General features: G+C 37.3%; 1 protein-coding gene across 1 annotated transcript in view; it reads right to left on the reverse strand.

Annotated features, from left to right (window-relative positions):
- Positions 1 to 18,613, reverse strand: part of LOC150088530 (protein jagged-1b-like) — a 329,274-nt gene that overhangs the window by 39,447 nt on the left and 271,214 nt on the right. Inside the window, exon 14 of the mRNA XM_090370220.1 lies at positions 10,034 to 10,147. Coding sequence (XP_090226346.1) covers positions 10,034 to 10,147 — 114 coding nt within the window. The remainder of the gene's footprint in view (positions 1 to 10,033; positions 10,148 to 18,613) is intronic.

Raw genomic sequence — 18,613 nt, forward strand, 5'->3', positions numbered from 1 at the left:
TGCCTGAATAGTGGGCACCATGTATGATAATGTTGCTTGTACCACACATGAAGGTGTCTGTTGGCATATTATGCAAGGTATTTGGACTCATCCGACCAGCACACTAGTTTCCAATCCTCCAGTGTGTTGGTGACACCACAGCACTTACCATCAACAATGATCAGCAGACAGGAGAGGATGTCTCTTGGGTCGTCTGCTGCGGAACCCCATATGTCTGAGTGTGCAGTGCATCGTCATTTGGGATACTGTTCTTGGGCTACTGTTATTGCAATGTCAACAGTTGTACAGTGACCTGCCATTGAGCCCATACAATATGCTGCACCCTTTGCTCCCCACAAACATCCACCTTGTATATTTTCACTGTGTTCTTAGAATCACTTGTGCACAGTGTGGGTCCAATGACACGGCATATTATCACCTTGGAAGATCCCATTTATGCCGCAAACATCCACCTTGTATAATCCTTCTTTACAACTCTGTCAGTGGGAGGTTTGACATATTTGACAGCATTCTCTGTACACCTTAACCACAGTGGGCCATGAGCAACTGAAAAAATGTGCTGGTTCTGATATGGAAGCACCCAATGCATAAGCTCCCACAATCATGCCTTTTTGAAACTCTGTGATATCTTTACCATGTTCCATAACTGCTACTTTATGTCTGAAGATGTCTGCCTTGGGGGTTGCCGCTGAGGCAACCCCCAAGGCAGAATGTGCTGGTCCCACAGGAACTAGTAGTTGTTGGTGACTCTATTGTCAGGGAAACGGGGAACATGCTTTGTAAAAAGGATAGGTGGAACAGGAACAGGGTATGTCTGCCAGGGGCAAAGGTTGATGATGTTGTAGAGTGGATATCATCTTTTACGGGCCTATGGCAGATATAATCAGGTCACAAAGGATAACCTCCTTTGTTTATTTACTTATATAAACTCTAAAAGGAAGGAGATGAATCTGATTGGTCCACTTGACATTGATGGTTTGACTGTTGATGATCCTGCTCAGATAGCAAACAAACTGAATGAGTATTTTGCATCTACATTCACACATGAGGAATTATTAATGGTATTAAGGGTAAGTTGCTACAATGGATAAAAGGATGGTTAAGTGGGAGAAGACAGAGGGTGGTAATCAATGGGTGCTGCTCTTCGTGGACTAATGTTATTAGTGGAGTCCCACAGGGTTCGGTGTTGGGTCCACTGCTGTTTTGTATATTTATCAATGATATTGATGAAGATATATCAGGCTTAATATCGAAGTTTGCAGATAATACAAAGGTTGGCAGGGTTGTGAATGACAGTAATGGCAGTGTGCTACTGCAACAGGATCTAGATAATTTGGGCAGATGGGCTAAGAAGTGGCAACTGAAGTTTAACCTTGACAAATGCAAAGTACTGCATATGGGTAGAAGTAACCCCAGAGAAACGTACCAACTGTGTGGTACAACACTTAAAGTGGTAGAAAATGAAAAAGACCTGGGCGTAATTGTGCAATCAGATATGAAGTTTTCTGAGCAATGCAGACAGGCTGCAAGGGCAGGTCATGGGGTTTTGTCAATGATATATAGGAATTTTGCTAGCAGGAAAAAGGAGGTGATTGTCCCTCTGTATAAGGCAATGGTCAGGCCATGCCTTGAGTACTGCGTACAGGTCTCGAGGCCTAATTTTAGGAAGGATGTAGATTTACTTGAGCGTGTACAGAGAAGGGCACCAAGATTGGTGACGGGAATGAAGGGATCCTCTTACCAAGAGAGGCTTAAGTTCTGCAAATTGCAGTGGCTAGAGACTAGGCACCTGTGCAGTGATCTGATTGAGGTGTATAAGGCCTTGAATGGGTTGAGCATGCTGAATTCTGATGGGATCCTTCCACTTGTTCAGATTATGAACCTAAGGGGGCATAAATTCAAATTAAAAAAGGACAGATGTAGAATAGATGTGCGGAAATTTGCCTTTAGCCAGCGGGTGGTTAATTGTTGGAACAAACTTCCATCTGTCGTTGTGGAAGTTGATAGGTTGAATAAATTTAAGGAGGAACTGGACAGGCATTTGGAGGGAATGGTGTGATTTTTTTTTTTTTTTTTGGCTGATGCTGCATAAGATCACACACTTGCTTTCTTGCATCACATGCCACTACTACTACTTTGACTTGCACAATCAGATGTAAATTACCACTGCTCTAGCATAGGAAGCTTTTTGCTTTTTATACTGCGAGTTATGTGACATAGTGCATTATGGATTGGGTGGTCATAATTCAGTGATGAGAGAGAGAGAGAGAGAGAGAGAGAGAGAGAGAGAGAGAGAGAGAGAGAGAGAGAGAGAGTGTGTGTGTGTGTGTGTGTGTGTGTGTGTGTGTGTGTGTGTGTGTGTGTGTGTGTGTGTGTGGTTGAATTTGGGTGGGTGGGTGAATTAATAATGGAATTCTTTATATTCAGAATCTATTTATTTAAATAGCTTTTATTTATGAACTTTGGAAAGAGTGGGTAAGGAAAATCATAGGCCATACCATTTATGTTGCCATCAAAGTTTGCTTAACAATTAAATTTCAACTGAACAATTATCATGTAAACTTTTCTCTTAGGTATCTACAACTAAAATCTTTACTACTGCCTTTTGATCTGTATACTGTGGACCTCTTTAATAATTTTGTAACTAAAAGCGAAAAGCAAATACTGTACCAAAGGTGTCCAAACACAGCCACAGAGGACTTTGTTCTTGAATGCTGCTACCTAGTGACATCCAGCGAGTGCAATTTGCTGATAATAATCCAGTATACACAGTTTTATAAAAGCTGACTTAGTAGCATACTACTTTTCTTCTAACTCTTGTATTGACAATCTTAGTAAATCACCTCCTACCACTGCCAGTACTTCACTCAATGTCTTCTGTAGTCTTCTAAAAGGAGAGACTGGTCAGAAGAATTTTGAACAATCTTGATGTCATGAAAGCTCCAGGTCCTGATGGTATTTCTCCACTTGTTCTCAAAACCTGTGCTCCTGATCTTACTCTTGTTTTGTGTTGCCTTTTTACACTTTCTAATTCAACTGGTGTTTCCCCTTTACTTGGATATTTGCTCATATCCAGCCAGTTCCTAAAAGGGTGACAAATCTCTCCCATCCAATTATCGTCCCATTGCACTTCTATTCTTTCTAGAATAATGGAGAAATCTATTAACTGCCAACTCCTAAACTATCTAGAAACCTTCCATTTGATCAATGATCGCCAGTATGAATTCCATCAGCGTTGATCCACTGGTGATATATACCGGCTTATGTTACCCATCTATGGACAGATTCAATGGAAAAATTTGGTGAAATTCAAACAGTTGCTCGACCTTTCAAAGGATTTTGATTGTGTTTGGCATAAAGGTCTCCTAATTAAGCTTTCACCTTATGATTTTCCAACTGTTTTTTGTAATTGGTATCTATGTTTCTCTTTGATCACTCACTGCAGGTGATGGTAGACAGCTCTGTCTTTTGATTTCTCTACTAATGCCAGTGTTCCCCAGGGTTCAATTCTTGCTTCCACTCTATTCCGCTTGTATATTGATGACATTCTTCCACTGACTGAAAATTCTATCCATAGTTTTGCTGATGATGGCACATTGCAAAATGCCATCTTCCAGTTTGAGAAACCTTGCCCTGTACAAAAAGCTTCAACTTCTCAAATATCCACTACCAATTCCCTAAATGCCAATCTCCAGAAAATTCTTCAGAGAGGCAATTATAACTAAGTTGATCATTGACATTCATCTTCTGTTAAGAGGTTAAGCCTTTTCAAAATCATAGCCATACACTCATGGTTCATCACCAGTAATGATGGACAAAACAAAGTAAAGGTCAACAGCAGCATGCTGATAACATCCTAACATGCAAGAACTTTCTGCTCTCTGTGATCATCACTAAGGTTGTGAGGGACAAATTTGGCTGAAATGTGTTGATTCCCAAATCTTGTGTTGAAACTGATTGACATGTCTCATAAAAAATACCAATTTCACTAGCAACTTTACAGATAATTAAATATCATTCACTCTTCTGATTAAATCATAAGAACAAGTGATAAAATCATTGATTTTTGAAGTTGAAGAGCAGCCAGAGTGAGGAACATCTTCAGCAGACAAGTAGTCCTCTCTGAACTTCGAAAACCACTGAAAAGTCTTTAAGTGACATATAACATCTTCTACAAAAGCATTTTGTAGGTATTTTGCTATATCTTTCTCTAATACTTTCTATTCTTTCTACTTTCTATCTCTACTCTCTACTTTCTATTCTAATACTTTCTGTTTGCTTGATGTTTGCAGAGCAATCGGGTACGGGACTTGATACTGCCAAGGGGGATGTCTTTGTGTGTGCGCGATGCAAGGAGTGTAACGATATCAGGCAACAACTCGGCGTTCTTTTGGGCCTATATGAGAGCTTGAAGGACAGGGTGGATGCCCTCGAAGAAACTAAATTGAGGGGCCCATCAAGCTCTCAGCTGCCCACATCAACGCCAGAGCTTGCACTTGGGCATCGCGTGACACAGAGACAACCCCCAAGGCAGAATGCGCTGGTCCCGAAGGAACTAGTAGTTGTTGGTGACTCTATTGTCAGGGAAACGGGGAACATGCTTTGTAAAAAAGATAGGTGGAACAGGACCAGGGTATGTCTGCCAGGGGCAAAGGTTGATGACGTTGTAGAGCGAATATCATCTTTTAAGGGCACAAAAGGTGATATAGTTGTACACGTTGGCACTAATAATATTAAGAGTAGGAGACCGGCAGAATTACTTAACAAGTACAGGTCACTGTTGAACAAAAGCCGAGAATTAGGGTTGAATTTGAAAGTGTCTGCAATTCTGCCCAGACACGATAGGAGGGAGTATATGATGAGAGCCTTGTCGATCAATTCGGCCCTGGAAAGATTGTGCAAGGCTCAAAGGGTAGAATTTTTTTCAGCCTGGACTGTACTTGTTAACAGGAGACTTCTACAGGGATGGGATACACTTAAATAGAAAGGGTGCAAGAATATTTGCTGATGCTATCGAGGCAGTGTTAGGTGGGTCGGAAAACTGCTAGCTTGGGGGGAGACAAAGACCAATAGATTGACAGTAGCCACTGGCAGAGGTGAAAGAGATTCTTGCACTGCTTCTATTAGAATGAGCAGAAGCCTGAAAAACAAGATGCATGGTATTTCAGAGACTGCTGGGAGCCATTGTGGTACAAGTAAACACATGGGTTGTGTTAGGGTAGCTAAGAATAGAAACAGGTGCAGGTATACTTGCGTGTACACCAATGCTAGGAGTTTAGTAAATAAATTTGATGAATTTGAGGTATTGCTCAAAACATCGAAGGCAGATATTGTTGGGATATCAGAGACGTGGTGTCACACAGATATAAGGGATGCGGAACTACAATTTGGGGAGTACAACGTCTACAGAAAGGATAGACAGGATAGGAAGGGGGGAGGTGTTATGCTATTAGTTAAGAAACACATAAAAACCAAGGAAGTGAAGCCAGTCGACATCGCTGGACAGTGCAGTGTGGAGTCAGTTTGGTGTGACATAAGCATTGGGAGATCAAAATTGAGAGTAGGAGTGTGCTATAGGCCTAATGACTCTGATGAGTATAATAAGGAACTGTACAGGGAAATAGAGTGGGCCAGTAAATCAGAGTGTCTTATAATGGGAGATTTTAATTTCCCAGATATTGACTGGAATTTGGGGGCTGGATACTCACACACTAGCAGGGCTTTTGTGGATTTATTGGATGATTGTTTTCTACATCAGCATGTTCGGGAGGCAACTAGAGGGAGTAATACTCTTGATTTGATTATCAGCAGTGATTCTTCATGCATTAAGAATCTGCAGATAAACGAACCACTAGGTGGCAGTGATCACAGTGTGCTGAAGTGGGATTTACTCAAAGAGGTAACTACCATTAGGGGTAAAGGGAAGGGTTATTGCTTCCGTAAAGGCGACTACGATGGACTGAGACAGTATTTAAATTCTATACAGTGGGACCAACTGATGATGTTACCAACAGCAAATTCAAAATGGGAAGCATTCAAAGAACTTATCTTGGAAGCTACTAGGCTTTACATACCAACTAAGAAATATTGTTCAAGGTTTAGGCCAAAATGGATGTCAGATGAACTAATGAGGCATATGGCAGAGAAGAAAAATGCATGGGATACTTACAAATTAACACATGACACAGAAGCCTATGATAGATACAAGTTGATATGCAACCAAGTTACAAAGGAGGTTAGGCAGGCAAAGGCAGATTACGAGAAATCCTTGGCAAGGGATGCAAAGAAAAACAGCAAAGAGTTCTTTACTTATGTAAACTCTAGAAGGAAAGGGATGAATCAGATTGGTCCACTTGATATTGATGGGTCAAGTGTTGATGATCCTGCTCAGGTGGCTAACAAACTAAATGAATATTTTGCATCGACATTCACACATGAGGAGTTATTCAGCGAGGGGAATGCCAGAGGTGTATTCAACTCTAGCAGTAAGTTACAGAATCTTGAAATAACTGGGAGTAAAGTGGAGGAGAAACTGTTGAAGATAAACACAAGAAAGGCACCCGGGGTGGATGGGATCTATCCAGTTATATTAAAGGAGGCAGCAAAGGAAGTAAGCAAACCCTTAGCCATAATTATGAGAGCTTCCTTGGACTCAGGGGAGGTACCCATAGACTGGAAATGTGCAAATGTGACCCCAATTCACAAAGGAGGATCAAAGGCTGACACAAGTAATTATAGACCTGTGAGCTTGACTTCTGTTCCAGGAAAATTAATGGAGGCACTGGTTAAAGACGCACTGCAGGATCATTTAGACAAGACTTCAGTTATAGCTCAGACACAGCATGGTTTTGTTAAGGGGAAGTCTTGCCTGACCAACTTGATTGGATACTATGATGCAGTCACAAAAGAACTGGATGCAGGGAATAACTTTGATATTATATACTTGGATCTTAGAAAGGCTTTTGATACTGTTGCACATGGAAGACTGCTACACAAATTGGAGCAGTGTGACATTGGAGGCAAATTGCTGCTATGGATAAAGGGGTGGTTGAGGGGGAGAAGACAGAGAGTGGTAATCAATGGACACTGCTCATCGTGGACTGATGTTATTAGTGGAGTCCCTCAGGGCTCAGTGTTGGGTCCATTATTGTTTTCTGTATTTATAAATGATATTGATGATGGTATATCGGGATTAATGTCCAAGTTTGCAGACGATACAAAGGTTGGCAGGGTTGTCAAGGACACTACTGACACTATGCTTCTGCAACAGGATCTGGAAAGGTTGAGCAGATGGGCTGAGAGGTGGCAAATGAAGTTTAACATTGACAAATGTAAAGTACTACACATGGGAAACAGCAACCCCAGAGCAACGTATCAACTCTATGGTACAACACTGACAGTGGTAGAGAATGAAAGGGACTTGGGGGTGGTTGTGCAGGCAGATATGAAGTTCCCTGAGCAGTGCAGACGGGCTGCAAGAGTAGCTCATGGAGTATTGTCAATGATATACAGGAATTTTTCCAGCAGGGATAAGGAGGTGATTATTCCATTGTATAAGGCGATGGTCAGGCCACACCTAGAGTACTGTATACAGGTCTGGAGGCCTCATTTCAAGAAGGATGTAGAGCTGCTGGAACGAGTACAGAGAAGGGCAACAAGATTAGTGAATGGAACAAAGGGGTGCTCTTACGAAGAAAGGCTTAAGTTTTGCAAATTACAGTGTCTGGAGACTAGGCACCAGCGAGGTGATCTGATAGAGGTGTATAAAGCCTTGAATGGTTTAAGCATGCTCAATGCTGATGGGATTCTTCCTCTAGCTCAGAATAATCACCTGAGAGGGCATAAATTCAAATTGAGGAAAGACAGATGTAGGATAGACGTGCGGAAATTTGCCTTTAGCCAGCGAGTGGTTGGTTGGTGGAACAGACTTCCATCCCTTGTGGTGGAGGTTGATAGCCTAAATAAGTTTAAGGCTCAGCTGGACAGGTATTTTGAACGAACAGAGGGGTGAAGTGGAAGTGGTTTTTTTTTTTTTTTTTTTTTTTTTTGGCTGATGCTGCATAAGCTTGCTTTCTTGCATCAAATGCCTCTACTAATGCTAATGCTAATGCTAATGCTATTCAATACATGCTAATTGGAAATAATTGCAGATAAACAACAATTCATGTGTCTGGGTGAGTTTAACATGTTCAAAATGTTGCAAAAAAGTCACAACTTGCTACAATGCCATTCATGACAACACCAAGTTAGTCCTAGAACTTTTTCATCGCATTTCTTATTTGTTCATGAAATCAGAAACTCTCAAAACCAGCTTCTCACATCCAAAGTTTGCCTGATTAATGGTTTGATGGCTATATTACATGATAAGAGATTATGACCAAGATGTTGTGTTTTATTATGTGGAGAAATTATTTTTTGCACTGATTTCAGGACAAATGACAGTGAGCTTGTTAGTCACATAAAAAAACTAAAACAAAAATAATAAAAAATCATCTAAGAGCCTTTCCTTTCATTCCTGTATGTGGAGGTATCCACTTGAGTTACTGGTCAAAACATTCTGTGAAATATCTGTGCTTCTTTTTATTTTTTTCTCATTATTTTACTCATTTCTTATTATTATTTTATTTTTTTATGGGAGATTACTGGAGCAATACTGTAAGCAATTGCTTTGCTGACTTCATTATACCTATACTTCTCCTTACCAAATTTTGGCCAACTTAAGCAGTCAGTCAAAACTGGTAGTTTTCAGACATTATAAAAACAGCAATTACTAACTTTCCAAAATATTGCTAGGAAAGAAAGAAAGAAAGTAAGTAATATCGATTTTTTTTATGTTTCATAATGAGTGCACATGAAATCCACATATACTGCATATTCTATTAGTTTAAAACATGGTTCAAGAGCTACTGATACAATGAAAATCATATGCAAAATTATCTTGAATAACTGAATAATTGAGTAATGAAATTCAAAGTTCTGACATTTATATTTATCTTGTTCTGGGAAAATGACTAAAATGAATATCAAATAACTGTAAGTTTTGGTGAAAGTGAGTTACAAGGTTGCAACCTAGGAATTTATCTCCAGTGATTCAATACAACATGAGCATTTGTACTCAACTAAATAAACTTGGAAAGGCTAATATTACATGTTTGAACGTATGGAAAACAATTGAATTCCAACTCACTATTTGTTCCTTTCACAGGGACAAGCTGAAGACAAGCTAATGACCTATTTCCAGAAACAAAAAGTACATACTTTATATGAGATGCTAACCAAAGGTTATGAGAATAACCAGATAACAGTACTATCAATAATGTGTATGTTCTGGTTTTCTGCTTCTCTTACTCTCGCATTCATCTCCTCTTATTTTACTCCCTATGATTTCCTCTGTCCAAATAAGAAATCAAAGCTCAAAATAAAAAGCATTAACAGTTGTTGGATATTCAACAAAAAATTGCAGGAAAGTATTAAGAAAGGGGTATTTTATACATAATTTTTATTGTTTTCAATGGTAAAATTGCTGGAACCTGTGCATTAAGTCCCAAAGAGAGAACATGATGTAAAATTGGATGAGTTACATTAATCCTTTTTTTTTTTTCTTTTTTTTTTTAATACATTCTGATAACTTATGGATAACCTATATTAATATTCATTCCAAAAGGCAGTAGTTAGATCCCCAGCAAACCCCATTACCCACCACAAAATGCACCTCAGACCTGCAAAGGACCAATATCAATTATCATGCAATATGGGCATCAAATCATTTATCAGGCAAGCTTGGGATGTGAGATAAGCTGGCTAAAATCTAAAATTAAAATATGTTTAAAAATAAAAAAGTAAAAATGTTTAAATCATAAAATTTTCCACAAAAATTCTAAAAGAGGTAAAATTAAATCCACAAATTAATTTAATAATAGTGTCCAAGAAGAGGAATTAATTCACCAACTGCCTTATGTTAAAATGGTAATTGGCAATTTAATGACCTGCAATTTAGAATTTTAGCTATGTTTAATTCTTGAATCAAATTTACCTATATGGCAAGTATGGCCTTCCCACCCAGACTTGCAATGACAGACAAAGGTTTCTCCTAGATCTATGCAAGTACCACCATTCTGGCAAGTATTAAAGTCACAATGGCTGTGACCTACAGAAGGCAAATGACAAAAATAAAAAATAAAACTTTTTTAAACATTTAATTGTTATAAAAAATAGTTGAAAATAACAACATATAATAAGATAACAGCAGGAAATGGAAAATGAAATGAAAATAAAAAACTTCCAATACTTATAGTCTGTTCAACTATATTATAAAATAAAAATTTATTTAATATAGACAATATTCAAATGGAAAAGTACGGTAAATGTGAGCCAGTAATTTCAATTGTTATTCCTCTTCTATAAACAATCTGTTCTTTATGCTCAAATAATCAATACTTATAAATAATGCATAGCTGTTTATGAATGTAATAAAGAACCTCGTGAATTAGTTATGCAAGGATTTGTAAATGAGGATTACCAAATTGGAAATATTAAGCGCACTACTTGGTTTGCTCTGAATTTAATGTATTGGAATGTTGAAAGACATTCCAATACATTTCACGAGGTAAGTTTGCAATGATTCCATGTGGTAAAATAATTCCAGTACAATTTGGGATATTTATAGAAGATAAGTGGTTTTGGGATAGAATATAAAACTAAATTGAAATGCAGCTGTTTAGTTAAATCAAAGTTAATTTTAAACCATCATGAAATAATGTAATAATATCATCAACTAAATTCTATACCATGCAAGTCTGCAGTCAATGTATGAATACATTACACTGCTTCTGCTTTTCAGCATTTGAAATCCAGATTGAGAATGCACAAATACAGCATAGCAATAATGCCAAAAAAGAGAATTCGGCCAAAAAATAATTAGCATCAACAGTTATTAAGTAAACACTATGTGGACATAGGAGAATCTAATCATAATACAATCAAAGCTCTTTATAGCAATTCTCTTTTTAATATCCCAGTATGTTAAAATGACCTATGTGGTAGGTCCTGATTTCCCATAAACTTAATGCTATTTTACATTCATTGTACTATAGGATATATTATAAATAATAAATGCTATATCCTATAGCATTTATTAGATGAACAAATTCTCGATAATGACACAAATATTTCCACCACTATCTTGTTTCTTACTTTTTTTATCACAATATTCACATTTTAAAATGAAAGAATGTTTATTTACTGACGACATGCTTGCAGGCTGACCAGGAGAAATCACTTATTGGAGATTTCTCACACATGTTAGCAATTTCTCATGCTTGTCGGCATAATGAAACTAGAACCTAATTTCATTATACAGTATGTATAAATTGTGTTTAACAACATGGCTCCTGTGAAGCAGGCAGTTTCGACAATCAATGATGAAATTAATATTTGATTTTACAAAGTGTAGATAATGGCATGCATTCTGAAGCTGACATTTGCTAAACAGTTTGGCATTCCTAAGATTGCACTGTTCACCATTCTGAAAGATTGAAAAAAGATTAAATGCTTAGAAAAATCTGCTACACTGGGTAAGAGCAGAGCACAAAGGGAGAAGTACCTGGATCCAGAAAAGAAATAAATAAAATGTTCCCATAGATGGAAACCTTTTAAAAAATAAGGCTAAATTATTTGCACATCAGACGAATATCTAAGATTAAGTCTCAATGAATGGAAGGATGGAAAGACAGCCCATGAAGAGTCTTAAATTTTTGGACCATTATTTTTATATATAAACCCCAAACATTAAAAAAAAAAAAAAGATCCAGAAATTTAAGACTCTTCTTGAGCTGTCTTTAAAAAATGTGTGCAAAGAAAGTGCAGCAGTTAACATTAAAATTACAAAGGAATGGAAGGAGAATTGTTTAAAAATAAAAAAAATAAAAAAATGCAAAACAATAGATTACCATTCTCCTAGGGGCAAACATGTTTGGGTATGGAGGAGCTTTCTTTCTTAATCACTAGAAAAGCCCAGAAACTTCAATGCTTTAAAGGTTTGAAGAAACTGCCAACTATATATTAAGCAAATCAAAAGGCTTGGATGTAATTGAGAATTTACAAAGAATAGATTACAAAGACTTGGATCACAAGATGAGATGAAGAGAATAGAAAAATTCTTCTGTTTGTGGATAACCCCTCATTGCCAAGTAAATGGCTTACACAATTACTGCTGAGTAACTGATGCCTAACATGACATCTATTCTTCTGGCACTTGATCAAAGTGTAATCTAGTGCTTTAAAAACAACTATTAAAAAATGATATTAAACAAAATTGTGCCTTGAAAACAAAACTTAATGTAAAATTGATGTGCTGCAGGCAACATACTTGTATGTTTCAGTATGGGATGAAGTTGATGAAAAATTACTTCAAACATGCCAGATTTGTTGAATAAAGCTCTGAATGCTTTATCCTTTATGAATTGTAAAGAACAGTAAGATAAAAGTGAGGAAATTTTTAAGGATGTATTCTTAAAATTAAAGGAATCTCTTAAACTTAGAGGAAATGTGGGAGCATCCTTAGAGTCAGGGGAGGTCTCCTCATGGACTGGAGATGTGCAAATGTATCCCCAATTCACAAAGGCAGTGCAAAGGGTGACAAAAATAATTATAGACCTGTTAGTTTAACTTCTGTTCCGGGGAAAATAATGGAGTCACTGGTTAAAGAGGTGATACAGAAACACCTAGACAAAACTGCAGTAATAGTTCAGACACAGCATGGGTTTGTTAAGGGGAAGTCTCGTCTGACAAATTTGATTGGTTACTACGATGTGGTCACAAAGAAACTGGATGAAAAAATAATTTTGATATCACATAATTGGATTTCAGGAAAGCTTTTGATACTGTTGCACATGGAAGACTGCTGCACAAATTGGAGTGGTATGGCATTAAGCGCAACTTGCTGCAATGGATAAAGGGATGGTTGAGTGGGAGACAGCAGAGAGTGGTAATAAATGGACACTGCTCTTCATGGACAAATGTGATTAGTGGAGTTCCCCAGGGTTCAGTGCTGGGCCCATTGTTGTTTTGTGTATTTATCAATGATATTGATGAAAGTATATCAGGCTTAATGTCCAAGTTTGCAGATGATACAAAGGTTGGCAGGGTTGTTAATTACAGTAAAGACAGTATGCTACTGTAACAGGATCTAGAAAAGTTAGGCAGATGGGCTGAGAAGTGATAACTGAAATTTAACATTGACAAATGCAAAGTACTGTATATGGGTATTAGTAACCCAAGAGAAATGTACCAACTGTGTGGTACTACACTCAGGGAGGTGGAGAATAAAAAAGACCTGGAGTCAGATATGAAGTTTGCTGAGCAGTGCAGATGGGCTGCCAAAACAGGTCATAGAATTTTGTCAATTATATAGGAATTTTGCTAGAAGAGACAAGGAGGTGATTATCCATTTGTATAAGGCAATGGTCAGGCCACACCTTGAGTACTGTGTTGGGTCTGGAGACCTCATTTTAGGAAGGATATAGAGTTGCTAGAATGAGTACAGAGGAGGGCAACAAGATTGGTGAGAGGAAAAAGGGAAGTATTTACGAAGAAAGGCTTAAATCCTGCAAGTTGCAGCATCTGGAGACTAGGCACCTGTGAGGTGATCTGATTGAGATGTATAAGGCCTTGAATGGTTTGAGCAGGCTCAATGCTGATGTGATACGTCCACTTGCTCAAATTAAGAACCTGAGGGGGGTGCAGATTCAAATTGAGGAAATACAGTTGTAGAATATATGTGCAGAAATTTGCCTTTAGCCAGCAGGTAGTTGATTGCTGGAAAAGACTTCCATCTGTTGTGGAAGGTGATAGCTTAAATAAATTTAAGGCTGAACTAGATAAACATTTGGAGTTACTGGATGGGTGAAATTAGAAGGGTTTTTTTTTTTTGGCTGATGCTGTATAAGCTTGCTTTCTTGCATCATATGCCTCAACTAATGCTAATAGAATATGCCAGTGGATGCAGACATGGTATGTTTCAGGATGTGTACAAATGAAGAAGAACTAATCACAGACATAATAGAGCATGAAATTTGTAGTGATAATGAAGAAGAGGACCCTACTGTGGTTGAGAAAGAAGTTTCATTGAAAGATGCTCATCAAGGATTAGAACTTGTATGTCATTTTATTCAGGCTCAGCCTAATTGCTAAAGTTAATCAGCTGCTATCATGTGCCTTTGTAATTCTCTTTTAAAACATGCTTTGTCACTGAAACAGCACATTCAGATTTGATCTTTAAGTTTGAAAGCATTTCCCCTGTCTTTGATTAGCCTTTGATATATATGTTAGTTTGTACACATATACATAGATACTGTATATACTGTATGTACTACTATATAATTATTGTATGTATTAATAATATTTTAGGACAGATAACCTCACACTACATAAAATTCAAACTATGTCATTGTTTAGTGCAATTGCATCATTACTACATAGTGGAATTTTAAGACAAACCAAAGTTTGTACATTATACATGTTTAAAGTACATCATTATAACATCTCATATCAAAATCCTTCACAGCAAGTTGCCTTCCTCTTATACTTTGAATAAATAACACTTCTCCATTAGGGAAGTGTACTGTTATTTAATCTCAGTTGAGTGCCACCACCCAGTTAGCACCATTTCAAAGCTATTTGGCCTTTCATGAGTGGGCAGGTAGTCAGAGATATAAGAGCTGATGACCAAGTTGCAACTCTTTTAAATGAGAGCCAAATAGCTTAAAAACATTGCCTCAGTTGAGTATCTGGGTAGTGATACTCAACTGAGGATAATTAACAGTAGACTTCTATAATGGGGAAGTGTTACTAATTCAATGTATAAGATGGCAACTTTGTGAAGTATTTTACAATATGAGATGATGACACCTAACATAGAAACTTCGGTTTGTTTTAAAATTCAACTATGTGGCAGTGATGCAACTGCAGTGGCAGATTCGGGAAAAAATTACAGGAGGGGGCACCATTTGTGACAGGGGGCACCATTTTGTGGGCAATCACATTAGTATCAGTGTTGCCAACTGTAGTCAGCTGAAAATAGCTGAGCCACAATGCAAAAATAGATAAAATGCTATGTTAACGATGAAAAATAATTTTTTTTGTAGCTAAAGGGAATTTAAACGATTGGTGTATATTTTCTGAAAAATGACAGGTGGGGCATGTGCCCCTACCCTGAATCTGCTGCCACTGTGCAACTGTATTAAACAATGTCATAGTTTGAGGCTTTCAACCCTAAAATTTTATTAACAAGCACACCTTTTGGCATCTCTCATATTATGTAAATAAGCCACAACTTGGTCATCAGTGCTTATATCTCTGAGTACCTACCTCCCCATTGATGAGAGGCCAAACAGCTTTGAAATGGCACCATCTGACACTCAAGTGAGAATAAGTAACAGTAGACTTCTCTAATGGAAGTTTGCTTATTCAAAGTACAAGGGGAAGGCAACTTGTGAAGGATTTCAATATGGGATATTATAATGATGACACCTAACATACAAACTTTGGTTTCCTCTTAAAATTCAGCTAGGTAGTAAAGATGCAGTTGCGCTAAATTACAGTATATACGTAATTTGCAAATTAATCTTACTACACCGTACAATTGATACAAAGTGTACAATCTTCATTTTCTTGTTTGATTCTGATTTTACCTATTCTGAATTAGATTATACTATATTGAATTAGTAGAATTGCATTAAATGTTAAAACCTTTCTTTCTCTTCAGGTGATATGAAATATTGATAAAATGATCATTTTTTTCCTCATTCCACTGGAGAAGTTACTATAAATAGCTTTTACTGTATAACTAGCCAACAGATTAAGACTAGAATGACACCTTAGCTACAGATGCAGAAATCAGTGCTGCCAATATGCACACACCACAGGCCTTATCCATTATTAGATGTGCAAACTGTTTCTCTAAATACAATATAATCCACATACTAAAGAAAACAAGTTAGGTAGCATACGTAACTCATATTTTATTCATGTTCAATTATCAAAGATTTCTGTATTGCATTCAAGAAGTAGTATTCACCGAAACTTCGTCATATGATGGTCATGTGATAGTTAGCTGTGTGGGTGGGATTTGTGTAGTACTTCCTAAGGGGGAGAAGATGCACAGAGGGAGAAACGTGCAAGGAGGCCACAAGCTTTTTATGCATTGGCAGGGAAAAAAAAAAAAAAGATGAGAAACAACAAATTATGCACTTCCCTCCTCACGAGGGTAACTATCCAGTTGACCTTTGACTGTCAGGCTCAACTACCTGTGGAGGGAACTTGTTCCAGTAATCAGCAATTTGCTAGCTAAAAGAAAACTTCCAAGAATCTAGTCTAAACCTTTTTTTCCTGTAATTCGAATTTATGGCCTTTATTTCTTAGAATTCTTTATTTCTATTTATATTTTTTCAGATTGGTATAACATCAGAAATGGGTTCCCCTAAGGATCAGTTCTTAGAGCACTATTGTTTCTGATTTTCATAAACAACATCTACGAAAGGATAAAAAGCATGATATCAAAATTTGTAGATGACGTAGAGTCAATAATGATTTATTTCTGGAATTCTTTATAACAGTGAAAATTCCACCTTCATTCGTTTTAGAAACCCTTCTCAGAGCCATATAAACCTCAATCAGGTCTCCTCTGAGGTGCCTGGTTGCCAAGCTCTGTAGCCCACAATCATTCTTTCCTTATACGGTTGCCCTTTTTGCTGATCTCACAATGAGAGTTGCCCATCTTTGGACCCTTTCAAGAAACTCAATGTCTTTTTTCAGATGAGATTAAAATTGCTGGAACAAACTTCCATCTGTTGTTGTGGAAGTTGATAGCTTAAACAAATTCAAGGAGGAACTGGACAAACATTTAGAGGGAATGCTTGTGTGTATTTTTTTTTTTTTTTTTTGGCTAATGCTACATAAGCTCATATGCTTGCTTTCTTACATCACATGCCTCTATTACTATTACTAGGTCTCTATAGTTGGACACAGTATTCCAAATACGGTCATAAAATTGCCTTAGTAGGATTATGACTTCTCTAGCCCTACAGGATAATGTTCGAAAAATCATCGATAGGACACTATTGACTTTCTTGACTGCATGTTTACATTGCTCAGAAAACTTCATATCTGCTCATATCATAGCTATCCCTTTCTTCCTCTACGATTTTAATTCAACCACATAAAGTGTATAATTTATTTTGGGGTTGCCATACCTCAAGTGTAATACCTTGCATTTTTCTGCCACTTTTCTGACCATTGTTGAAGCATGTTCAAGTCATCCTGAAGGAGTGATTACTATTACTAGGTCTCTATAGCTGGGCACAGTATTCCAAATGCGGTCATAAAATTGCCTTAGTAGGATTATGACCTCCCTGTCCCTACAGAATAATGTTTGAAAAATCATCGATAGGACACTATTGACTTTCCTGGGTGCATGTTTACACTGCTCAGAAAACTTCATCTGCTCATATCATAACTTCCAGATCCCTTTCTTCCTCTACTGATTTCAATTCAACCGCATAAAGTGTATAATTTATTTTGGGGTTGCCATACCCAAAGTGCAATACCCTGCATTTTTCTGCCACTTTTCTGACCATTGTTGAAGCATGTTCAAGTGAGTGTTGCTGGGCACTGATAATTATCGTCTCTACATCATTTTATCCTTTTGTAGATGTTGTTTATGAAAATCAGAAACTATAGTGGTCCAAGAACTGATCCTTAGGGGAACCCATTTCTGATGTTATACCAATCTGAAGAATATCCATTAATCACAACCCTCTGCCTTTTGCCTGCAGCTACCCAGTAATCCATCTTAGAATATTTGCAGTAATTCCAGCTTATACAGAACCTCTCATGAGGGACTGAGTCAAATGCTTTGCTAAAATCCAAATAAACTATGTCAAAATATTGTTCCTTACTCTAGCTCATGAGTAACTGTACTAAAACAGCTTATTAAGTTAGTTACATGATTTTCCCTTAATAAAACCATGTTGCATGTTATTCAGAATGCCATTTCTATCTAAATATCCCTGGATTGCATTCTTAATCATTGCCTCTAAGATTTCCCCTACCACTAAAGTCAGACTAACTCATCTCTAGTTACCGACTTCACTCTTTGAACGACCTTTATATATTGCTGATACGTTGGCCCTTTTCCAGTCCAAAGGGATCTCTCTATTAACCCTAAAGATGTCCTCATAATTAACTTCAATGGATCAACACACTTTCTGGCAGCCTCCCTCAAAATTACTGGGTATATGCCATCAACTCTGGGAGCCTTACTTGCCTTTATGTTTGAAGTTTTTCTAATAAACAGTCATCTGAAATTTCGAAATCACTAATTTCATGTGGGTCAGTCTGACTTGAACAGTCTTTTCTCAGCATGAAGGGTGTTTCTTCAGTAAAGATCAATGCAATGTATATATAATATAATGAATAGTACTATTCAATTCATTTACTGAATAGTACCTATATAATGAATAGTACCTATATAATGAATAGTACCTATTCAATTCATCAGTAACATCAACATCAGCTAGATTATCTAAGATATCCAATACACAAGGGTTGAATTTGA

This window comes from Mastigoproctus giganteus, chromosome 3 (genome assembly GCF_048544385.1).
Source record: "Mastigoproctus giganteus isolate SK-2022 chromosome 3, ASM4854438v1, whole genome shotgun sequence".
NCBI classification, from domain to species: Eukaryota; Metazoa; Arthropoda; class Arachnida; order Uropygi; family Thelyphonidae; genus Mastigoproctus; species Mastigoproctus giganteus.